At 34.7% G+C, this 26,646-nt stretch overlaps 1 protein-coding gene across 2 annotated transcripts in view; it reads right to left on the bottom strand.

The window, feature by feature from the left end:
- MSRA (methionine sulfoxide reductase A) overlaps positions 1–26,646 on the bottom strand; it is a 527,887-nt gene that overhangs the window by 147,141 nt on the left and 354,100 nt on the right. For both annotated transcript variants that reach the window (XM_051975735.1, XM_051975734.1), the window contains one exon: positions 4,540–4,646. In XM_051975735.1, coding sequence (XP_051831695.1) covers positions 4,540–4,646 — 107 coding nt within the window. The remainder of the gene's footprint in view (positions 1–4,539; positions 4,647–26,646) is intronic.

The following is a 26,646-nucleotide window of genomic DNA, read 5'->3' on the forward strand; positions in this document are numbered from 1 at the left end:
TTTCAGATTCTTAATAAGTTCTTTAATGATATCACAAAGTTACAAGGGGAATATGTGTAGAACAATAGATTTAAAATATCAATTACTCTACAATAGATGGAAGTTTCTCTTAAATCCTTCCAATGAGATCATTGATTTTATCCAATAAATAGCATACTAAGAAATTTGTAAGGAACTTGAGAGTCCTAATTCTACTGTAAACTGACCAGCTCAGACTAATTTGATATTGTGTGTTCAGTTCTGGGTACAATATTTGGGAAGAGCACAAATTGAAGCATCCTCTGAAAGGATGACAAAGAGGTTATGGAGACTGGGAAACAAGATAGATTTGAGCTAATCATTTGATAAAATATTTTATGATCTTATTGTGAAAAATATGGAGAAATGTAGACTAGATGATGCTATAATTAAATGGATTCAAGTACTATCCATGATTTCAATGTTAACTTGGAGGTAGATCTATTGTCCATTAACTAGTGCTAGGGTATAGTTCCAGGGCAAAGAGGAACAGTTGTGGTCACAAAGTGGCAGATCCCAAAGTTAGACCAAGACAATAATCAAATTCTTGGATCATATCACCTTAGAAGTACCCAAAACTTACAGGATCCCAGAACTAACTGTGAAAACAGCAGAACATAAAAATCAGAAGATCATGACAGATATTCCCTTCACCCATGCCCAGAGGTGAGCAGATTCCAATTATAATACAAAGTCCAAAGTCTAGAACTAGGCTGGAAAAAATAGCAAAAAAGAACTTGACTATAAAAAGTTACTATGGTGAAAGGGAAACTCAAGACAAACTCAGAAGTTTTAAAAATCTCTCTCCCTCTCTCTCTTCCTCCTTCCCCCTCCTCTTCATCCACACACACACACAATTTACATAGCACTTATTATGTGTCAGGCTAACCTTTATAATAATATCTACTATGTGCCAGGTACTATATTAATGCTCATAAATACTATCATGTTTGATCCACACAACTATGGCAGGTAGGTGCTATTATTATTTCCATTTTTACAGATGAGTAAACTGAGGCAAACATCAGTTAAATGATTTAATCAAGAACACACAGCTACTAAGTTTCTGATCCTCAGTCTACTACACTTCTTGGTATAATTGCCTCTTGGATAGTTATAAAGACAAACAGGAGTTATATTCAAAACTCCAAAATAATTCAGTGAAAGACGATGATCAAGCATAAGGCACATTGGGCAGGATCTTGAGGAAGATGCAGATAAAAGGACAAAAAGTGGATATGTGGGTTTTAATTTATGCTTTTTATCCTCCATGGGGACCTCCATGTTAAACAAAAGAAGATATAAATAGGCCAGAGGCATTTGATCATAAATCCTGAAAAAGATGTTATGTTGTCTGTGAGGATTCCAGTTTGATTCCTCTATTTTCTAGTTGCTTGAGAGCTACTGACATCATCTTCTGGGGATCAGAAATAATGGGTGGGGAAGAGACAAAATAGGAAGAACCAATAGAAACAAAATGACATCAGTAATGGTGTTCAAAAATACTAAGATGTCTGCAAGAATTGAGGACATCTTCAATGATATGGTGAAGCATCAATAGGAAAGAGGCCTGTGAGAAAGCAATTACCAGGGAATTACCATTTATTACCAATAAATGGAGAACAAAGCCCAGAGGAAAGTAATGTAGCAGGTAACTGGAATAGAAGAGAAACCATTGAAGGCTCAGACACTAAGGAGCAGAGCATTAATATGGAGAAGAGAACTTCCCTCTTTCTGAAGTCCTAATCAAGACAACAGTATAAAGCATAAGGATGATAGGGGTTCCTAAGGAAATGTGTGTGTGTGTATTGCCTGAGTATTTTAGCCCTTGGAAGTGTGATTGGGTTTCTTATAAGAACACTTTAAAAAAATGTGTTGTCAACCTTACTGCTTTTAAGTAGATCTAATGCTCACCCTTAGTTTTCTAATTATGAAGAAATTAGGAAATCCTCTCATATCTTAAGTTTCATGTGAATGGAGTAATAAGCCAGAGAAGTGAGAAGTCATCAGAGTATACATAGGCTGTTTCTGTCAGGAAGGAACTTATATCATGAAGATCATTATAATCTTCTAGAGGAGAGGAAAATGTCTATTATTTCTTTTATAGTCCATACAACAATGAGTACGGTGCTATAAAACTCCCCTTCCCCACAACGCAGATAGAACCCATTTTATACTAACATTTCTTTACATCCAAAAGAAACTATCATTAAAGAAACAAAGAAAATACTGTAGATGACATAATCAGAACATCAAAATTGTTTTGATGGGCTACCAATGAGAACATAGGACAATCTGTTCAATTCAAGTGATAAGAAACCCTTCTTATGTAAAGTGATTCTTTGATTGCTGCTGGTATTCTCCCAGAGACTTTAATGTTCATTAGCTATATTCCTAGAATAGCTCACTTCTCTTGATCCCCACAATTCGCTAATCCTCTACTCTGAGTAACCCCTATTGATCATCCAATATCTCTTCTCCTATGCCATAGTTTCTGAGTATCGATGGAGAAAATAATAAAACCAAGCTATCACAATATAAATCCCATAAGTTCAGCTGAGCCTCCAAAGAGGCTCCATTCATACTGATTCACTCTCATTCCATTACAGTGATTATTCCAAGCTTTTCCTTCTCTCCTCAAGCCCCTAAACACAATTCTGCAAACACTTATTTATGTATGGCTTGAACGCTTTCTTTGATGGAAATTGAATCTCTCTTACCCAGTGTCAAAATATTTCAACTTAATGCTAAAAAGCTGTTCTGTAATCATAGATCATAGATTTGGAGATAAAAGTGATCTTGATGTCATCAGTCCAATCTCCTTCATTTTAAAGATGCAGAAACTGAGGTTCATGGCAAGGAAATTACTAGCCCAAGGTCTCAAAGGTGGCAAATTCTCTGAATGCAGTTTCCTCCCTATAACCAAGACAAAGACTAATTCCTCTACTTAAGTCCTTATTTGCAACCCTGTTTATCTCTTCCAGGAGCTTCCTTCTGCTATCATCCTCTCTTAAAAAGGGATTAGTTCCTCACTCTCTATTGCTTCTTTTTCATATGTTGACAAATATATTCAAGTTCTTCTAATCCAAAAACAATATAAAACAAAACAAAAATATTCCTTTGATTTCTCTAGCCACATTCAGCTATGTTCCCATTCACTCATTATTTCTAATGCTATCACTGTTGTTGTTCATCCTTCATTCTCAAAGAGAAACTATAACATCATGAGGGTTATGTCTTGATTTGCTCATAGAGTGAACTATATAGTTCACAAAATTCCAACTGACATTACAGTACATATTATATAATATGGTGATTTGTTTCTCATCTGTTCTAATTTTCTAGTAAAAATCACTGTTTCCCTTTTCTTCCTTTCTTACATACAGAACTAACTAGAACTAATGGTTTAAACTTTTCATAATTCAGTTGATTAACCTAGAAATAACTATTTTACTAGTATCAATGACAACCAATGCAATAATAGCAATTCTAATATTATAGAAAAACAAACAAAAAAAGGGAAATAATAATGACTAGACTGAAAGAATCCACAAACCTTAAACAAACTAGAGAAGAGAAACTGAGAATCAGCATAACAAGTTGTTATATAGTAGAGAGAGTGCTGGACCTGGTTTCAGATGAACTGGGTTCAAATATCACCTCTGATGTTTATCATTTAAGTGACCTTGGGTAAAACATTTAAATTCTCTTTACTTTTGTTTCCTCATCTGTAAAATGGGGAAGGAGGGCAGGCAAGGTGCCCTCTAAGGTCTCTTCCAGCTCTCTCTGTGATCCTGTCATAGTTCTAATATTAAGTCCAGCAGTTTACTAGTCAGCAAGTCATCATATCTTAGGAACAGATGAGAAGAAGCCAGATGAAATCAGGAGCAACAATTTAAAAACCGGAAGGATCAATATAAAGCAAAGTCAGACAGATAAAATGGTGGGGGACAGAAAGGAATGGGATACTTCAAAATGTGATGTCAGAACATCATCCCAAAGTATCATCCATCATTTTGATACACGGTCCTCAACACTTAAATTGCATAATGGGAATTAAAAAATAAAAAATAAATAAAATTGAAAATAAAAATAAAACCTTTAGATTCAGATTTATTTTTGAAGATCTAGTCTTCTATTAATGAAAGATGTTTAAAGCACTTGTAAAAGTCAAAGAGAAATATTACTGCATCAGAAAACATGAATATTTTTCAATTCATTGATTATAATATAGAGTAGTACAAAGATTATTTTAAAGGCAATTACACAATTCAGTAAAAAAAAAAAAACAAAAAAAAACTGAACAACCAAGTACTTGGCATAATCTTTTTTAAAAATTTGTAAACAGAACTGAATTATGGATAAGAAGTAATTCAACAAAATGAAGTTAAGTCCACATTTTGGCTTAAAGCAGTTGTAGCCAGCCCCCACTGGTGAAATACACAGATCTGAAGAAGCCCTTGTGTGCACATCCTAAGCTAGTCTTATCCAACACCCAATTTGTATGTTGCTCATTCTTACCTTCTGGTAAACTTCTTTAGACTTAAGAGCTGCTTCTGCCTGTTCTGGAGTGGTTGGGAAGATAGCAGAACGGTACTGGGTGCCGAAGTCATTACCTTGACGCATTCCTATAAAGAAAAAACAAACACAGAGTGACCGGGACTGAATAGGTGTCCAGATGTCCAGATGACTTCATTTTAGTGGAATAGTATGGTAAAATGGAACTTAGTATAATAGAGAAAGCCACAGACTCAGAGTTAGAAGTCTGGGGAGCCAGGGACACCTAGGTGGTGCAGTGGATAGAGTCCCAGTCCTGACATCAGAAGGACCTGAATTCAAATCTGGACTTAAACAATTAATACTGCCTGGCTGTGTGACCCTGGGCGAGTCATTTAATCCCATTTGCCTCAGCAAAACATACAAACAAATAAATAAATAAAAGAAACCTGGGGGCCTATCACAAACTAGCTATATGACCATAGATAAATTATAATCTCCTTGAGCGTCCATTTCTATAGAGGCAAAATGCAAATGCTATTCTTGTCTATATTACACGGTTATTATAAGAATTAAAATGCATAATGATGCATAATAAATGGAACAGCTTAACAAGTCATAAAAATATTATGTAAATGAGCAGTTATTATATATGGCATCAGATTTATTATACCTAATGTACCTCCTATATATAATTACTATTTATTTAACTTAGATTTAGAAACTATTTTCTACATTAACCAATGTGACATTGACACATCCTGACTGTTTTTCAATTGCACATAAATTTTAAATGTGAATCTTATAGTTATAGGCCAATCACAAAACTAAAAGATATAGCCAAAAGTCTAAAAAAATTCATTTTGACAATTTTTGCTATACAAAATATGGATTATTAATTTATGATCAATGCATCAAAATATTTAGGTCTATAATGAAATAATAACCTTTTAAGAAGTGATTTTAATAATGATCCTCTAATATAGATTGGAGCTAATGAAATAGATGATTTATAGTAACAGTGCTAAACTTGGAGTTGGGAAGAGCTGAGTTCAAATTCTATTTCAGATATAAGATATGTGACTCAGACAAGTCACTTACCCCTCTCCTAGCCATAATTTTTTTATCTGTAAGAAGGGAAAATAACTCCTATCTCTCAGGTTTGTGAGTGTCAGATGAAGTACCTATGATGTAATTTGTGAAATTTAAAGTATAATAAAAATTGTGTTACTATTATTATCAATCATCATCTTTACAGAAGTCTCTTTAATTCTTCTCCAATTTTCACACTGAAGTGACCATGAAAAAAAATCTCATATACCCCAAACTAGTAGAATCACACTCTTTTATGCTAGAAAATTCTTTATTATATTTTGCTTATGTAGGAACCACTCCAAACTACTTCCCCAATTCTCATTCACACTGACAAGCTTCCCCAGAGGGCAGCAGACTATTTCTTTCAGGTCCTAGGAATGACATCAAGAGGTTGGAATTTTTAGTATTGTTATACACAAGCCTCCATCTGCTGTGCTTTCCAATGATCATCAGCCATACTTAATTAGCTTTTAGAAAGAGGTATTTACTAAGCAAGAATAGAAAAGACAGTTGTTATAAAAACATCACTTTCCAACCTCTCCAGCCCAAGACTATAAATGAGTGCAAAACAGTGAGCAGAAATAGAACAATTTGTAAAATGACATTATAGAGGGGAAAAAAAAAAAACAAAAAACTCTGAAAGTTTTAAGAGTTCTGGGCAAGGTAATGAACTGATAAGCCAAAAGTCCAGAAGCTAAAATATGTGACCTCTTCTGCTTAAGGAGTGGTGAACTTAAAAATGCAATGTTCCTTTATACAAAAATCCTTTTTTCTTTTTGTATTTGCTACTCCAGTTAGGTATGTTAATGTCCTCTTTGGTATAGTTGACTGCGGGGCTCTGAAGGTCAGCTTCCCAATAGAAGGCTGAAGCTACCCTACCTGAATGGGTGTAGTTTATTTAACCTAGACACTCTAAGAACTGGGACCAGCTCCAAAAATCCTGGGCTACAGATCTTGTAACCTTCCAAAATTCATAATGTCCAATGGGTGTCTGGGGGGGGTGAATCTTTTCCTCTTACCTTCCCCCAGAGGTAAGTGCCTTGGGGAATACTTCATCACCAGATTTGACCATCACTGGATTCCTTACTGCTAGTAAGGAATCCTCTCATTTGGCAGTTGAGTTAATACTTAGATCTAGAAATATGCTGATCTTTTCAGCCAAGCATAAGCTATTTTCTGCATAGCATCATGGATCTCCATCTAACAATCAAAGTACTTTCTTCTTCACAAACTGATAAAGGGTGTTGGTTACTAATTTGAATTTTTGATTGATTGAATAAATCAAAAAGTCCAGGACTTCTTTGTTTACATTAATTGGGGTGGGGGTTTTTACACTTGTAAAATCAAATGCCTTTTCTGAGTTGTCACTTTCCTTATGTCAGTTACAGGTATGAAAATAATTTAACAAAAGAACTGATTATTCAAAATAACTAATTATAATAAATATATCAGCTATAAGAAGCTGGTGCAGTGGATAGTATGTTGGACCTGGAATCAGAAGTACCTGGGTTTCCTGAGGTCTACATCAGTCTTAGATATTTGTAAACAAGTCACTTAACTTTGTATGCCTGGGTTTCCTCATCTGTAAAATAAGCTGGAGAAGGAAATGGCAAACCACTGTAGTATCTTTGTCAAGAAAACCTGACATGGGTCATGGAGAGTTAAATACAACTGAAATGACTGAATAATCACATCAGCTGCAATCTTTAATTTGGACTATCCTTTTTAAAAGGGAGTCAAAATGGAATTTGGTACAATTAAACAAGTTTTTAAAATTTATTAAACATGAATTGTATGCACAGTAATATTCTAGGCATAAGTAAGACATGATTCTGATAACATGAATCTTGCATTCCAGTAAAGTATTGAAGTAAATAAAAAATAACTATAATAAAAAATAATTCAACATAGGTATTAATGAAAGTCAATGGGGAGAAGTTATAAGGTTATGAGATTATTCTAGAGCTGACTTGGGCATAAGAAGAGAATAGATGAGGGCTTTGGAGAACAGCTTAGAAGGATGGCATGGATATATGATAAAAGAATTATTAAGGACTAAAAGACTTACACTATCCGGACATCAGCTAGAACTTTCCCTTTCCTCTCTTTATTCCTCTCCTCTCCTTTGTCTCCCCCAAACAGAGGAGCTAATAAATTCTTGCCATGCCTTAGTAACAATTTCATTCTTCAAGAGATGAAATAAAAGATGAAGGGAACTTCTATTCTAGACAAGAAAGAGGAACTTGGTTACTGAAGCAGAAATGATGGACACCTTGGAAAGAAGTGACACTCCATCCTAGAATTCTGATACAGGGAAAAAAAAAAAAAAAAAAAAAAAAAAAAAAAAAAAAAAAAAAAAAAAAAGGTAGGCATTGTCTGACATGTTTCCTAGATGTAGAGGCAGTAGTTTTCAAAGGTTCAAATTTCTAAATGGGATTAAAATCGAGAAGGAAAAGGAAGATCTCAAGACTCAAATTGTAAAGACATAAAGAGAAACAATTCTAATGGGGAAAGGAAAAGGGAACTGTTTAAAAAAAAAAAAGTTGTGTATGCACAAGGGCCTATGGCTACCTTATATTTCAAATGGACATATAAAGAAGATGGAATCACTAGAAGACAATTAAGAATAAATACAAAAGCATGGTGCTGTCTTATGAGATTGTTATAGAGTGCTGAAGTTCAGAATGAGTGGAAGCTGATGAGTAAAACTAAGGATAACAAAAAGGACTTGTTTTGTTTAAAATATGTTAGAAAAAAGAGAATGAGAAAAGGGACAGAACTGCCATTCAGTGTGGATTGGATAAAGATAAATTATAATGATGACAAAAAAGAGAAAACATTTATATATTATTTTAAGGTTTGCAAAGCATTGTATATATACTTTTTCATTTAATCCTCTGGGAAAATAGGTACTATTATTTTGTCCATTAACAGAGGAAGAAACTGGCTAATAGAGGTTATATTGCTTTCTTAGGGTCTCAAAGCTAACATATGTCTTGGACAAAATTTGAATTTCTGGTTATCTTGGATCCAAATACAAGGCTTTATTCAATATACTGCCTAACTACCCCAAATGATGCAAGTTGTTCATCTTCAGACATATATTAAGAGCATATTTTGTGTCAGACACTGTGCTAAGTGTTGGTGATACAAATAAAAGCAAAAGATAGTTCCTCCTCTTCCTGCTCTCAAGGAGTTCATAATACCAACAAGCTATTTTATACATATATGTGGGTGTATATGAATACATATACATTAGATATATGTTTATGATATATGATACATATATTTATGATATATGATTTTTATACTATGATATAGTATAACAGAAATAATCAGTGCAGGGAAGGCATTCAAATTATATAAATAATTCAAATTATATGAAATTGACAAAGTTTGCTACAAATAAAATTAAAACAAGTATAAAAAAAAGAAAAGTAGTCAATCTGGGGGAAAAAAACAGTATCAAATATGTCTAATCAGGGATCTGATATCCAAAACATATAGACAACTCGGAAAAAATATATTAAGATAAAAAATTATTTACAAATATACAAGCACTCAAAGGATATGAACAAAAGAAGTGGAATACTATTAGCAAGCATGTGAAAAATGCTCCAAATTATAACTAAAATTTTACCTCACATCCAGTAAATAGTCAAAGATGAAAAATCTGGGAATAGTTAGTGTTGGAGGGATTATGAAAAGACAATCATTTTTGTATATTAACGATAGAGATGTAACTATTCTAGGGGGAAAATTGGAAATATCCTGTGTTCCACTTCTCCTTCTTTTCTGTTTTTTTTTTTTTTTTTAAATACTATGAAGACATAACAGAACTATGCCCAGATCTTTTATTTAATTAAACTTCCTCTGTGGCTTCAGAGGAAACATGTATATCCTCTCTCCACATTAAAAAGTAAGCAGCTTATCCTTGTTTAGTCTCCTATGACTACTCATTCATGTTGACTGTTACATATTTTTCTCTTGAATCCTCTATTTGGACAAGATTCTTTATGCTGATCTTTTCATCAGGAACACTTGGAAGTCCTCTATTTCACTGAGGATCCAATTTTCCCTCTATAGGATTACATTCAGCTTTGTTGCATAAGTTATTTTTGGTTGTAAGCTTAGATCCTTTGTCTTCTAGCTGCCCAGTCCTTTAGGATAGTGGCTACTAATTCATGTATAATCCTAACTATGGCTCCTCAGCACTCAAATGCTTTCTTTCTGGCTGCTCAAAGGACTTTTTCTTTGACCTGAAAGTTCTAGATTTTAGATAAAATGTTCTTGGGCATTTTCATTTGGGGGAGGAAGGTTGATTTAGGAGGTAAATGATGTATTCTTACCATTCAGTTTGCCATCTTCTAAAACATCTGTACTATTTTATTTTATGGTTAATTGAAACATGATATCTAGGCTCTTTTTAAAAGCCACGGTTTTCAGGTAACCTATTGATTCTTAAATTTTTTCCTCAATCTCTTTTCAAATTAAATTATTTTACAATGATATCTTACACTTTATTTCTGTCAGTTTTTTGACTTTGATTTGATGTTTCTTGTTATCTCATGGAATCATTGTTTCTATTAAATTCATTTTAATATACAAAGAATTCAAAGGTTTTGTACCTCTTGTTGCACAATGTTAATTCTCTTTCCTATTTTTTCTTTTTGCATCTTTAATTTTTTTTCATTTTTCCTCTAGTGCTCATTTCATTTACAACAAACATTTGAACTTTTTAACCTTTTACTTCATTTCTTCTAGAATTCTATTTTAATCTGTGCACAATCTGTGTTTTTCTTTGCTTGTAAAAGTTTTGTAATAATCATCTTTTCCTACGTTTTTGTTCTGAGCATCCTTGTTACTCTAATAGCTTTTCATAGCAGAATCCTTTTTGTTTGTTTGTTTTTTGGTAAGCTCATTCTTCTAGACTACTTCCTGGTTTCATACTCAATGTAAAGGACATGTACTTCTAGAAGCAATATCTACATTAGCCCTTCTGCTGGATTCTTGATATAATGAATGTTGTGTTATTGAAGGATCTCAGGGACAATTCAGGCTGGGGATGTGCAAGCTTTCAGTGCAAAATAATCTAATCCATGGCAAAATCTGATATTTGTCCCTCTGTTCTGATCTCTGCAAGTTCCTGATCTGGTTTTGGGTCTACTCAATTTAGAATTGCAATAGACTACTATGGGACTCCATCCACTATCACCTAGGTTGAAAGTTCTGCTGGTTCCCAATGATAAAACTGTAGGCTTCCCTTTGGTTTACTACTTCTGCCCTGTCTATTCTAGGGTCTTCAAACTGGGTAAGAAAAATAATCTGCTTGTTTTTTAGCCATAACATGTTTTCAGACAACCAAATAGACTAACATGAACAAATCAATCAGTTGGCTACCTTAACAATTGAACTAGGTTGCTACCCATGTTTGAGGTCAACCTAGAGAGATTGAATAGGCTATATGGAACAAAGGCTATATGGAACAAAGTGACTAGTTTCAAAGGGGCTGGGAACATTTAGTTTGTGCACATAAATTGACAATGGAAAAGTGAAGTGATACATAGTTCATATATATCAAGAAAGATGCAAGATGCAAGAAAGATGAATCTTTCTGACTTTAGACCTGGTACTTTATCCACTGTGACACTTAGTTGGCCTTAATATTACAATTAATTCAAAGTGAGCTCAAAACCTTATAATGATGTTATCTATTTGACAAAAATTATCTTTCAAGAAGGAAACAGAAAAATCAGCAAAAATAAAACAAAACAGACTTTCTTTTTCTGGCATATTGAAACATTCACTAATTGATAAACAACAAATTAATTTAACAATCATTTATTAAGCACCTATAAGGCAATGAAAAGTCAATACAATATAATTTGAGGAGTGTATGAGCTCCAAGAACCAATAGAGTTAATAAAGACTTCCCAAATGAAGTATGATCTGAGCTGAGATTTAAAGAAAAATGAAGATTGTTAAGAGGTTCACATAGAGACGGCATGTAGGCAGAGCTGCATTTGGAGTCCAAAGACCTAGATTCATGACCTTGCTCTGCTGCTTATTCACCTCTGTGACCTTGGCACCGTTACTTAGCCTTCCTGAGTGTCACTCTTGTCATCCTCAAAAAGACAATGGAACTATGTGACCCGTAAGTCTCTTCTGCTCTAAATCACGATCCTGATCAATGAGTGCCTACTATACAGGCTTATGGTATAGCAGAGCACCAGTATAGCACCTGCGATTATGGGAGCAGCATAAGCTACTTCTAAGAGTTTACAATTCAGTGAATAGGTAATTGTGAGACAAACTGTGAAACAAAAGGGAACACTATAAGATAAAATACAACAAAGTGCTACATGCTTCAATAGCTATTATAATTACTTTAGTAGTTCAAAGTAAAGTCAATCGATAGGGTGCAGGGGTGAGGGAAGATGCCATTGAGGAGTTCCTCTGATTTCTCACTGGTGAAAGTGAGGGGATTGGATTAGACAATCTCTAAATTCCCTTCTAGCTGTAAAACTACGATCTAATGAGCCAATGTGATCATAAGTGACTAAAGTTGGAGCTCAAAGGAGTGCAAGGGTATTTTGATATGAAGAGGGAAGAAGAGGAATTTCCTCAGAGTGAGGAAAACATCATCACAAAAGGCACACTGGTGAAGGAAGAGATTTGCCTGCCCTGAGAAGAGAGCTTATACTGGGAAGTAGTAGGAAATAAAGCTATATAGGGTCAGGTTATCAAGAGAATTAAAAGCCAGGCAGATGAGCTCAAATTCAGCCAGTATAGGCATCACTTTATAGAATTCTCCTGTGGGTTAATTTAATAATAATAAAGACAGAACTAGCTCTGACATAGATTAAATAAACATTGAAAATTCTGCCAAGAATCTCCATTTTCCCCCAATGGCTTCAGAGAAACAGAGGATAAATTAAGGATGCTATGAGGCTGCTTCTTTTCCCAGGAAAGCAAACTATGGACTTGATATTCCAGACTTAAAAGGAGCTGTGTTGGATGAAGAGCAAATTATTGGCTCAGAAATAACACTTTTTTAACTTAACATTCTTCAGAAATGCTCCAGAAATTGATTAATGAGAACAGAGCTTTTTGGAATTCATGAAGAAGTAGTGACCTCCTCACTTTTACCAACTGTTAGAGATTTCTCCATCAACTTTTTTTTTTTTTCCAAATAAGATTCCACTTATAAGTAGTAAGCTATCATAGGATTCCTCTGAACATCTCTTATATGTATCTATTTTTGTATCCATGTTTATCTGTATCTGATAATTACTGTGACTAAAAGAAATATTTGATAGACTCTCTTTGTCTGGTCAGTGTGCCCGTGTTGGAAAAAAATTTATTATATTATCACCTCTCTACTATTCTGAAGATATCTCTTACTTTTAACATTTCTTTTCTTCATGAAATATAGAGCTTCAAGTTGAGTTTAATTCCTTAAAATATAACTATATGAAAGTTAAGGTGTAGATTGGTCATTTTCTCTCTCTCTCCAAATCAATATTTACTTTAATAAGATGAATGAACTCCCTTTCAAGTAGTTTAGTGAATAATTAGTGATATAATTACAAGCAACAACAGCTTTTCATGTTAATGTATTGCTGGATACTAGGCTGAAAACATAACAATGATATATTTTAGCCTTCTCACATATTGGGTTAATTCAGCTTAGCATAGTTTAATTCATCAAACATTTACTAAGGGTAAAGCACTGTTCATGGTACTATGGATATAAAAATGAAAAATGCCATACACCTTGCCAGCAAGAAACCTAGAATTTAATGGTTAAGTTGGGAGGGGATGGCAATATAGCATGTACACAAATAAGAACATTAGGAGGCAGAAAGTGACACAAGCAAATACAGATGAAGCATTATAAGAAAAGGGAAAGAGAAAGAAGATACTAACAGACCAGAATGAGGTAGGTGAGTGACAAAGGGAATGAGAAAACCTTCCATATTTTAGGAAAAAAATCTATACACTGGGGAAAAAATGGAAGGGAATCAGAATGGTGAACATTCTTCTAGTATGTGTGTATACATGTACACATACATAAACACATATATATGCCCACACATATAAACACACATACATATATACATACATATATACATACACACAGAGTGAATATCAGATTAAGATATTGGAGCTCCTTAGACTAAAAAAGAAAAGCCTCAAAGACAATAAGCTCAACATCCAAATTTTTGCATAATTCTTAAGGAGGTTTGATCAGAATTCTTGGAATACATTTTGAGAATATTGATTCTCAATTAAGGATATAATAAGACAAAATAAAAGCAGTCAAAAGAACAGCCTTTTTGACCATATGATCATCTCAATAGATGCAGAAAAAGCATTTGATAAAATCCAACATCCATTCCTATTAAAAACTCTTGAGAGTATAGGAATAAATGGACTTTTCCTTAAAATAATCAGTAGCATCTATTTAAAACCAGCAGTAAGCATTATATGTAATGGGGACAAACTGCAACCATTCCCAATAAGATCAGGAGTAAAACAAGGTTGCCCACTATCACCGTTACTATTTAATATTGTATTAGAAATGCTAGCTTTGGCAATAAAAGTTGAGAAAGAGATTAAAGGAATAAGAATAGGCAATGAGGAAACCAAATTATCACTCTTTGCTGATGATATGATGGTATACTTAGAGAACCCCAGAGATTCTACCAAAAAGTTATTAGAAACAATCTACACCTTCAGCAAAGTTGCAGGATATAAAATAAACCCACATAAGTCATCAGCATTCTTATATATCACTAACAAAACCCAACAGTTAGAGTTACAAAAAGAAATTCCATTTAAAGTAACTACTGATTGTATAAAATATTTAGGAATCTATCTGCCAAGGGAAAATCAGAAACTTTATGAGCAAAACTACAAAACACTTTCCACACAAATTAAGTCTGATCTAACCAACTGGAAAAATATTAAATGCTCTTGGATTGGGCGAGCAAATATAATAAAGATGACAATACTACCTAAATTAATCTACTTATTTAGCCCTATACCAATCAGACTCCCAAAAAACTACTTTGATGAATTAGAAAAAATAACAACAAAGTTCATATGGAAAAACAAAAGGTCAAGAATTTCAAAGGAATTAATGAAAAAAAAATCAAATGAAGGTGGCCTAGCTGTACCAGATCTAAAATTATATTATAAAGCAGCAGTTACTAAAACCATCTGGTATTGGCTAAGAAATAGACTAGTTAATCAATGGAATAAGTTAGGTTCAAAGGACAAAACAGCCAATAACTTTAATAATATAGTGTTTGACAAACCCAAAGACACCAGTTTCTGGGATAAAAATGCATTATTTGACAAAAATTGCTGGGAAAGTTGTAAATCAGTATGGCAGAAACTAGGCACTGACCCACACTTAACACCATACTCCAAGATAAGGTCAAAATGGGTTCATGACCTAGGCATAAAGAATGAGATTATAAATAAATTGGAAGAGCACAGGATAGTTAACCTCGCAGACCTGTGGAAGAGGGAGGAATTTATGACCAAAGAAGAACTAGAGATCACTATTGACCACAACATAGAAAATTTTGATTATATCAAATTGAAAAGTTTTTGTACAAACAAAACAAATGCAAACAAGATTAGAAGGGAAACAATGAACTGGGAAAACATTTTTACAATCAAAGGTTCTGATAAAGGCCTCATTTCCAAAATACATAGAGAATTGACTCTAATCTATAAGAAATCAAACCATTCTCCAATTGATAAATGGTCAAAGGATATGAACAGACAATTCTCAGACGAAGAAATTGAAACTATTTCTAGACATATGAAAATATGCTCCAAATCATTATTAATCAGAGAAATGCAAATTAAGACAACTCTGAGATACCACTACACACCTGTCAGATTGGCTAGAATGACAGGGAAAGATAATGGGAAATGTTGGAGGGGATGTGGGAAAACAGGGACACTGATACATTGTTGGTGGAATTGTGAACACATCCGGCCATTCTGGAGAGCAATTTGGAACTATGCTCAAAAAGTTATCAAACTGTGAATACTCTTTGTGAGTATTGTATTTGTGAGTGAATACTGGGCTTATACCCCAAAGAGATACTAAAGAAAGGAAAGGGACCTGTATGTGCCAAAATGTTTGTGGCAGCCCTGTTTGTAGTGGCTAGAAGCTGGAAAATGAAAGGATGTCCATCAATTGGAGAATGATTGAGTAAATTGTGGTATATGAATGTTATGGAATATTATTGTTCTGTAAGGAATGACCAGCAGGATGAATACAGAGAGGACTGGCGAGACTTACATGAACTGATGCTGAGTGAAATGAGCAGAACCAGGAGATCATTATATACCTCAACAATGATACTGTTTGAGGATGTATTCTGATGGAAGTGGATCTCTTCGATAAAGAGAGCCTTAATTGATCAAAGATGGACAGAAACAGCTACAGCCAGAGAAAGAACACTGGGAAATGAATATAAACTGCTTGCATTTTTGTTTTTCTTCCTCTAACCTCTAAAGGGTTATTTATACCTTCTGAATTCAATTCTCCCTGTGCAACAAGAAAACTGTTCGGTTCTGCACACATATATTGTATCTAGGATATACTGCAACCCATTCAACATGTATAGGACTGCTTGCCATCTGGGGGAAGGGGTGGAGGGAGGGAGAGAGGGGAAAAATCGGAACAGAAGTGAATGCAAGGGATAATGCTGTAAAAAATTACCCTGGCATGCGTTCTATCAATAAAAAGTTATTAAAAAAAAAAAAAAAAAGAACAACCTTTTTGGTCTGAAGCATTCTGGTGACTTTTGTTAGCTACTGCCTCCCTAAGTGAACTGGTCTGTAATCACAGACAGATATGCATTAAAAGCTTCAGCCTGCCATAGCTGGGGAGAGGCTTTCTAGTCACTACACTTTAGTGAATGGCAAGAAAGAGTCATGGATGACTCTGAATAGGTTAAGATTTCTAACTAGTAGCAAAGAGAAGTTTGACAGCCATTGGACCAACAGAAATGTCCATCAGAGACAACATGACATCCAGAAAAGAAGGGCACAATGATATCATCAGGGAACATCTAAAGCTCTCTACCATTAATTTAAGTATTAAGGGGAGGAGAGATTGGAAATCCCAATCAAATAAAGAAAAGCTTTAGGAAAGATCAGGTATAGGGGCAAATGGAATAACAGTAGTTATAGCCAGGTAAGACTTAAGTTTGTTTGTTTTTTTTAATTGTTAAGGTTTGTGGGTAATGATAGGATCCATAATATGACATCCCTTTGTGGCTAAACTGGAGTGGAAGAGTCAGTTGAGCGAACTGATGCATTTGAGGAACTTGGAGGTGAAAGTGTTTGAAGGAGCATCAACAAAAATGCCAAACTTTTCAGGAAGGATAGCAAGACTGTAAGTCAGGTGCTGGACTTCTTGTGAAAAGCAAGATGTTGCGGCCAAGACACTAATAAAATTGGAGACAATTAAGTTAAAGCCGACACTTCCATAATATCAACTACAATATATTATTGAAACTAGTTTCAGGGTTCATCCTATCATTTTGAGATAAGATGGTATGGAGCAGACCTTGAGTATCTGGCATTTACCTTCCTCCCTGTACAACTGAAAGGAGAATATAAAAAGTTTTACCACTTGGGGAGAGGAGCTTCAAAAGTTACAAAGTTGACAAGTGTTTTCAGTTTTCTTGATAGTAGCTTCTCCATGCCTTTATTTTTCTAAAATGGTTTTTACTGGCTCAGTGATAAGTCTTTTGTATGGAAGTGGCTGGACATTTTAATTGCAGGGATTCTTTATTTGAACTATTGGGTGCTGAGGGATCCATTGTTTTAGACATGGAACTATGACCAGGACAAAGGGGAATAATCAGGGGATAAGTTGACAATAGTCACCATAATCTAATGAGGAGGAAGGATTTTAATAAAATGCACTTCAAAGAAGAGGTTGCTTAGTTATGGCAACAAAGGGAGAATCGAGAGAGAGAAATAGGGAGCAAGAACTATCCTGATTTTCTAGAATCAGTGTGAGAAGGTACAACCAATACTGTAGAACTATGACAGAAAATAACAAATGTCACATTGATATAGTACTCTATAGTTTACAAAATACTCTCTTCATAACAATAAGTAGTACAAATAACAGCATCCTTATTTTTAACAAGAGGAAACAGAAGCTTAGAATGGTAAAGTGGCATTTTCATGGGCACATAGACAATAAACAATAGACCTAGATCTCAAACCCAGATCTTATTGACTCCAAATATGGTATTAATTCTACTATACAACACTTCTTTACACTTGAATGGAGAAAGGTCTGATTTTAGGAGCTCAAAAGATTGCCTAGTTTGAGGCTGGCACAGCATGAAAAATCTCTCATTAGAGAGGACATGGTGATATAAACAGTTCAGAAAGGATCAGAAGCTGTCACTGTCTATACACACTCACACACACACACACACACATTAATGATTATAGCTTTCTATTTACAAAACATATGCATGGGTAATTTTTCACTGACCCTTGCAAAACCTTCTGTTCCCAATTTTTCCCTTTTTTCCCCCACCCCCTCTCCTAGATGGCAGGTAGTCTAATACATGTTAAAATATTTGTTAAATCCAACATATGTATACATATCCATACATTACCTTGCTGCACAAGAAAAATCGGATCTAGAAAGAAAAACCTGAGAAGGAAAACAAAACTGCAAGTAAACATCAACAGAAAGAGTGAGAATGTTATGTTGTGTTCCACACTGTTCCCACAATCCTGTCTCTGGGTGTAGGTGGCTCTATTCATTATTGGACAATTGGAACTGGTTTGAATCATCTTATTGTTGAAGAGAGCCACGTCCATCAGAATTGATCATCTTATAATCTTCTTGTTGCTGTGTACAATGATCTCCTAGTTCTGCTCATTTCACTCAGCATCAGTTCATGTAAGTCTCTCCAGGCCTTTCTGAAATCATCCTGCTGGTCATTTCTTACTAAACAATAATATTTCATAACATTTGTATACTATAACTAATTCAGCCATTCTCCAATTGACTCAATCCACTCAGTTTCTAGTTTCTTGCCACTACACAAAGAGCTGCCACAAACATTTTTGCACATGTGGGTCCCTTTCCCTCTTTTAAGATCTCTTTGGGATACAGGCTCAGTAGTAACACTGCTGGATCAAAGGGTGTGCATAGTTCCAAATTGCTCTCCAGAATGGCTGGATCTGTTCACAATTCCACCAACAATGTATCAGTGTCCCAGTTTTCCCACATCCCCTCCAACATTCGTCATTATTTTTTCCTGTCATCTTAGCCAATCTGAGAGGTGTGTAGTGGTATCTCAGAGTTGTCTTAATTTGCATTTCTCTGATCAGTAGTTGCAGCTGCCTCCTGCCTGCCTCTTTTCTCCCCGCGGAGGCCCCCACACTGCCTGCCGGGTCCCCGAAGTGGCGGCAGCGGCTAATAAGATAATGGTTCTTTTTGGGAGAAGGGGTGCAGGTTTCTTGGGGGAAGTTTTCTTGGAGGCAGCTTTAGTATCAGTTCAGATCAATAATTACCCCAAATGCAGTCAGGTGATAAAAGTTCAGATCTTTTATTGTCTCTAATATAGCCTGGTTAGCTTGAATCTTAGAGGTCTATCTCTCTGCTTGGTTCCAAGCGCTCCCTCCGAATGTCTCCAAATCCAAAGGTTTGTCCTTCAGCCTCTGCCTCCTCTACCTCTGCTTTCTTCAGCCTCCAGCCAGCTCCACTCTTCATGCCATTCTGGTGAAATCTGTCTGAGAGCCTCTGTCTGTTCCTTTTATTCAAGAGAGAGGAATTGTGGGATAGGAGAGAGAGGGATTATGGGTTTTCTCCCATAATACTCTCTGGCCCTAAGAGCTTCAAGGGAGGTGTGAATTCACAAAGTTACAAAGTTTACTTTGTGAATCTCTCATACTTGTGAACTCCAGTGAATAAAGATGCAAACACAAGCATTGTATCAATTAGTTCTACAGTACCTTGTTTCAGGTTCTGGCCCAAAACATCTTCTTGTAAGATCAGATCAATAATCTATCAACTCTCATGAGTTAGCAGTTTGTAAAGATTCCAACAAATAGTGATTTAGAGCACCTTTTCATATGACTAGAAATAGTTCCAATTTTTTCACTTGAAAACTGTCTGTTCATATCCTTTGACCATTTATCAATAGTCTATATATTTAAAATTATTTATTTTATTCTGAACATAAGAAATAAAACAAGCATTTCCACAGTAGAATAGGAAAAAAAAAAAAAAGGATTGTACATGAGAGCACAAATCTATTTTATACTACTTGATTATTTAAATATATAATAAAGTTATCATGTAACTTTCTTCCCCCCCTTTTTTTCTGCCTACACTCTTTCCCACACAAAAGATGGCTAGCATTATTCAGAAATATGTAAATATAGAAAACCATTTTACACATATTTCTATTTATCATTTCTTTCTCTGGAAATAGATGATAACTACCTTCATATGTCATTTGTAGTTAATTTGGGTATTTTTTAAGAGTCAAAATGACAGTCACTCAGGGTTGTTCTTAAAACAAAACTGTTACTATATACAATATTCTCTTGTTTCTGTTCATTTCACTTTTCATTATTTCATGCAAGTCTATCATGTTTTTCTAAGATCACTGAGCTCATCATTTCTTATGGTATAGTAGTATTCCATCAGTCATAAGGCACTGTTCATAAATTTTTTTAAAACCCTTAATTTGGTGGGAAAAGAAAGAAGAGAGGAGCAAAAATCCTTGTGTGATTAACTACAAATTTTACATCCAGAGAAGCTAGTATAATGGTGGTCAAAAGCAAATTGTGTTGTAGTTATAGGCTGCGCTGAGATTTTGTACAAGCCAACTACATTTTGGAGGAAAATATATTTTTATTAACATGTTACATGTTCTACTTAGCTCAAAAGGTGATTGTGAAAGCTAGTGTGTGTGAAAGGTCTTTGTAATTGTAAAGCCCCATATAACTAATAAGCTACTATATTACTGCATTTTGGCAAACATATATGGCACAACTGAATATGCCATGTCATAAGAAAAGGTTTGTCTAACCATATGTAAAGGCTTTAGATGAGAACACTCTAATACTTTTCAGTGTGCTGAGCTGCAGGCATAGTCCATCTGATTAAGAACTACATTTCCCATGAGTCCCTAGGCCCATGAAAATGACTTCAAATGCAGATGAGCTGAGATTTTGAATCCTATGAAACTATTACTGTTTATAGGATTTTCCTCATCACAAGGATATGGAGCAAATGAAAAGAGAACAGGGAGAAGATGGGGGTTAAGAGAGCATTCTGTAAAGAAAGGATGATGGTAGAAGTTCTTTTTTGTGGAAGACAGCTAAAACAGGGAGATTTGAGAAAGAAGAGAGGGGAATGGTTTGCATTTCCTTCTCCAGCTCATTGGAAAGACAAGGACGTGAGGGAATAGGGTTAAGGCAAACAGACATGGCCATGGTTGCACAGCTAACAAGTATCTGAGGCTAGATTTGAACTCGGGAACTTCATTCTTCCTTCCTCCAGGCCCGGCATTGTAGCTACTAATCATTTAACAGCCCTAGTTCTAATTTGCCTGAGAAGTATAACACAATGGATAAAATAACCCAACAGAAATGAGAAAAAGAAGAGAACTAAGACCCCCACCCCAGCACAACCAATATATTTTTATTATCATTACAAAACATCTTATTGTCTAACAATAGGGACATATCATCATCAAAGATAACAAGCTAATATCATGACCACAATTCTCATTTATATGGCACTTCATTACAAAGTATGCTTACAAAACATATTATTTAATCTTTGCAAAAACCTAGTAAGGTATGTAGTAGAAGAACTGCAATCTCCATTTTACAGATGAGTAAACTGAAGTTCTGAGAAATTAAGTGATTTGTTCAAGAATATATATGAAGTAAATGGCAAGGTCAAAACTAAGGTTTTCCACCATAGTAGAGTATCATGTTATACAATTTGAGATATTTAGATTTAAAATATATCAATAAGGATCATGAGTAGGCACAGAGTAAGGCAGAAATCATAGTAAGAAGATTCATATTATCTAAAGAGAAAGCATAGAACAGTTAGCTGCCTGAGATTTGGATTCAGATGTTTAACTAGATATAAGAGATCACAAACAAGTCCCTTAACCTATTGGATCCTTATCTCATCTGTAAAGTGGAGATTATAATAACTGTACCACTTGTTTCACAAAAATGCTTTGAAAAAAGTACTTTGCAAACCTTAAAGCACTATGTAAGTAAATGTGAGGAATTATTATCACTATCACAATGGACTCAGTTACCAATGCATTATCCTTTAGAATTTCTAGATTGTGTCATTACTATTTCATCACAATCCAACCACAAATTTTGTCTAGTTTATCCTTTTTTTTCAAGATGAATTCTAGTTGTCCTCTTTACCTCTTTTATTTTTATTTAAATTATTCTGTACCACACTATTTTCCAAAGGATCTGAAGTTCCTCACAATCTTATGCTTCCTCAAGAGATCATCAGACTTTCTTCCTCATCATTGAAAATAACAAGTACTCTGGAACTGATAGAGTACTGGATCTGATATTTTACTCATAAAAATATTTCAATGTCATTATTCATAAATAGCTTGTTTCTTGCTTTTGGCATATTTCAGTACCATGGGCACATCAAACTCTTGTTAACATCAGAAATACTAAGATAAGGTGCTAAATAAAGTACATTAGATACTCTGTCCCTTGAAAAAGAACAATCAACAATAAACCAATTATAATCCAGAATAACAGAAATGGTCAAATTTTCTTTTTCTCCCCCTAATTTTCTGGTGCTGAGATTCTTAAATGAAGATGCAACTTCTCTCAGAATACATAATGCTGCTTTGGGGTTGTTTTAGCAATTTATGTGTGTGCAGCTGTTCTTCCCCTATAAGTATACACATCTGCTCATTAGCAATACAATGTAATTTCCAGTGTCTAATTATTTGCAGATGATAGATTCCTCACACACTGTCTAAAAAAAAGTGCAGTCCTTCAAAACTAGAGACTAATAAAAAATACTCACTAACTAAAAATGTTGGACATCATGAAGTTGAGACATTAATTTGGCAGAGCTTGTTGCCCAACTTAGTAAGAAAACCACAGAAAGAAAACATATATATTTTAAGTTAGCCTATTGGTTTTTCACTGGGGAAGTCATGTTGGGCTCTTTTATTTTCTTTGCATTTGGAAAAGTTTTATTATATGAGTATGGAGAAGAAAAACCCTTTTCTCTTATCTTTTTCTTCTTCCTTTTCTCTATGTCCTTACCCTTCCTTTATCCCACTACTTTATCTTCCTCCCCAATCCAAGTTCACTGATTGTCTCTGGAGAAGTAAAGCAAATTACATAACATAAGACTGATATTCCTGTGGATCCACAATGTCACATGTTAGGTCTCCCTTCACCAATACAAACAAACCTCATTCTATCCATGCCTTCTTTTCCTGTGTAGACCTACTCCTTGTCCTCCCATAAATCAATAGAAAAACTACTCATTAATCCTTCCCTATATTCTTTTACTATTTCAAAGATACCCGTGAAATATTAGAGCTGTCCTGCTATGCTATTGGTTTACTTCCTTTTCTAAACATTCATTTCTTTATTGGTGATTTTAAACCATTTCTTATTGTCAAGTCATTGTTGGCAACATGCTTTAGCTTACTCAAACTTACTATACTTCTATTATTAACTTATAGATCCACTTCTGATTTGAATTTTCTGAGATTATGGTTTTCTTTGGTTTGAGGCACATCACAACACAGGGAAAACACACACACATATATACAATACACATATGTGCACACATGCATACATACACATATATTAATGTAAACTAAAGTCATTAAAAGAGTTGCTCTATTTCCAAATGCAATTGAGCTTATTTTCTTGTTCAATTCTGGGCCTAGCTTACTGCTGCTACCTGCAGTTCCTGTCCAAGATAAATGTATCAAAGGACCAATTCACAAAGGATTACGATACAGTTCAGTTTACCTAGAAAATGCAATATGTATATATGTATATAGTTCAAATGGTAGGTTGGAGCCAACTTGCAGAAAGCCTTGCATGCCAATCTCAGGAAATGATACTTTATTTGGTTGGCAAAGGGGAGTTACTTAAGATTTTGAAATGGAGGAGCATGATCAGAATAGTTCATGAGGAAATAACTCAGATAGCAGTTTGAAGGGTAGAATGAGGAAGCAAGAAGAGCAGCCTCCCTATTAAAACTTGGTACCTGCCTTCTCCAAGTCCCTTCTCAAGCACAAAACTTAGTTCCCATTCTAATTCTCTATCTGAAACATTTGTGCCTTAAGGATCCAGTCCTTCCAAAGACTCCAGACCAACAATAAACTGCAGAGATTAGATCACTACTGCCTGCATTGTTCCTAATACCAAATGGTTACTGCTTATCCTCTACTGACACTTTACCCATAACTACATGGATATTTGACTGTACCTACTGCTGAGCCTCTCTGAAGTGCTGAGCCTGCACTCCTGTGAAACCACCTGGACTCTCAATATTGATCTCTCAGCCCAATCTACTGTTATAACAAACCTTGATTATAATAGGACCTTGTAAAGTCTGTGAGTTTCATTTGTTACTTAAAAGGTTTTACTCTGACTTCAACCATTTAAGATGCACTAATATGTTATTAAAAAGTTCACCATTCAGTCAGAAAATGGCAAATGTTTTCCCTTTTCTATAAATATGCTGCCCAGAATTCCTGATAATCCAGATCATTTTAAAGGTCATCAGTGAGGAAGTGTCAGAAGATGGATTTGAAAAAGTTTTTCTGACCCAAACGCCAGCACTGTATCACTTGGCTGCCTACCATACAGGTAAGAAGTGGCAAAATTGGGATTTGTACCCAGACTTTATGGCATTAAATCAATTGTTCTTTCTATTATATCACCATTACTCCTCGTATATATATTATTTTTCTCTGTCATACTATAAATTGAGGCAAGCACTATATTTTAAAATTCTCTCTTCTGTACATAGTAGGTACCTGATAAATTATTCTCAAATTTGAACTTTATATCTTCAATTACTCTGTAAATGTCAACTAGCACCTGGATATCTAAAGGCATCTTTCTGATTTACAGAATGATCCCACATGCTAGCTCCACATGGCATTGTTATCGAACAGAAGAGAATGTTATTAATGCTCTATAACACTTTTTAAAAAAATTTTTTAATTGAAGCTTTTATTTTCAAAACATATGCATGGATAATGTTCAACATCCACCCTTGCAAAATCTTGTGTTCCAATTCCACCCCCCCTTTCCTTTCAACCCTTCTCCTAGATGGCAAGTAATCCAATATATGTTAAACATGGTAAAAAATATGTGTAAATAGAATATATACAATCATATTTATACAATTATCTTGTTGCACAAGAAAAATCTGTTTAAAAAGGAAGGAAAATGAGAAAGAAAATAAAATTTAAGCAAACAACAATAAAAGAAATGAAAATGCTATGTTGCGATCCACACTCAGTTCACACAATCCTCTCTCTGGGTGCAGATGGCTTTCTTCATCACAAGATCATTGGAACTGGCCCGAATCATCTCATTGTTGAGAAGAGCCAGATCCATCCAAATTGATCATCATATAATATTGTTGTTGCCATGTATAATGATCTCCTGGTTTTGCTCATTTCATTTAGTCTCAGTTCATGTTAAGTCTCTCCAGGCCGCTCTCATATTCCATAACATTCATATACCATAATTTATTCAAACATTCTCCAATCGATGGGCATCCATTCAGTTTCCAGTTCTTGCCACAAAGAGGGCTGCCACAAACATTTTTGCACATGGGGATCCCTTTCCTTACTTTATATTCTCTTTGGGATATAAACCCAGTAGTAACACTGCTGGATCAAAAGGTATGCAGAGTTTGATAGCTCTTTGGGCATAGTTCCAAATTGCTCTCCAGAATGGTTGGATCCATTCACAACTCCACCAACAATGTATTAGTGTCCCAGTTTTCCCACATCTCCTCCAACATTCATCCTTATCTTTTTCTGTCATCTTAGCCAATATGAGCGTTGTGTAGTGATATCTCAAAGTTGTCTAAATTTGCATTTCTCTGATCAATAGTGATTTAGAGCACCTTATCATACGATTAGAGATGGTTTCAATTTCTTCCTCTGAAAAATGTCTGTTCATGTCCTTTGACTATTTATCAATTGGGGAATGGCTTGAATTCTTATAAATTTGAGTCAGTTCTCTCTATATTTTAAAAATGAGGTCTTTATCAGAACCCTTGAATATAAAATTTTTTTCCCAATTTATTCCCTTCTAATCTTGTCTGTATTAATTTGGTTTGAACAAAAACTTTTTAACTTAATATAATCAGAATTATCTGTTTTGTATACAATAATGAGCTCCAGTCCTTCTTTGGTCACAAATTCCTGATCTGAGAGGTAAACTATCCTATGTTCTTCTAATTTGCTTATAATATCACTCTTTATGTCTAAATCATGAACCCATTTCAATCTTATATTGGTATATGGTGTTAGGTATGGGTCAATACTAATTTCTGCCATACTAGTTTCCAATTTTCCTAGCAGTTTTTGTCAAATAGTGAGTTCTTATCCCAAAAGCTGGGGTCTTAACGGTTTGTCAAACACTAGATTACTATAATCATTGACTATTTTGTTCTGTGAACCTAATCTATTTCACTGATCAACTGCTTTTTTTTTTTTTTTTTTTATGTTTTTATTGACAGAATATGTGCCTGGGTAATTTTTTACAACATTATCCCTTACACTCACTTCTGTTCTGACTTTTCCTTTCCCTCCCTCCAATCCCTTGCCTGGATGGCAAGCAGTCTTATACATGTTAAATATGTTATAATATATCCTAGATGCAATATATGTATGCAGAACCGAACAGTTCTCTTGTTGTGCAGGGAGAATTGGATTCAGAAGGTAAAAATAACCT

The sequence above is a fragment of the Antechinus flavipes genome, chromosome 2 (assembly GCF_016432865.1).
Source record: "Antechinus flavipes isolate AdamAnt ecotype Samford, QLD, Australia chromosome 2, AdamAnt_v2, whole genome shotgun sequence".
Lineage (NCBI taxonomy): Eukaryota > Metazoa > Chordata > Mammalia > Dasyuromorphia > Dasyuridae > Antechinus > Antechinus flavipes.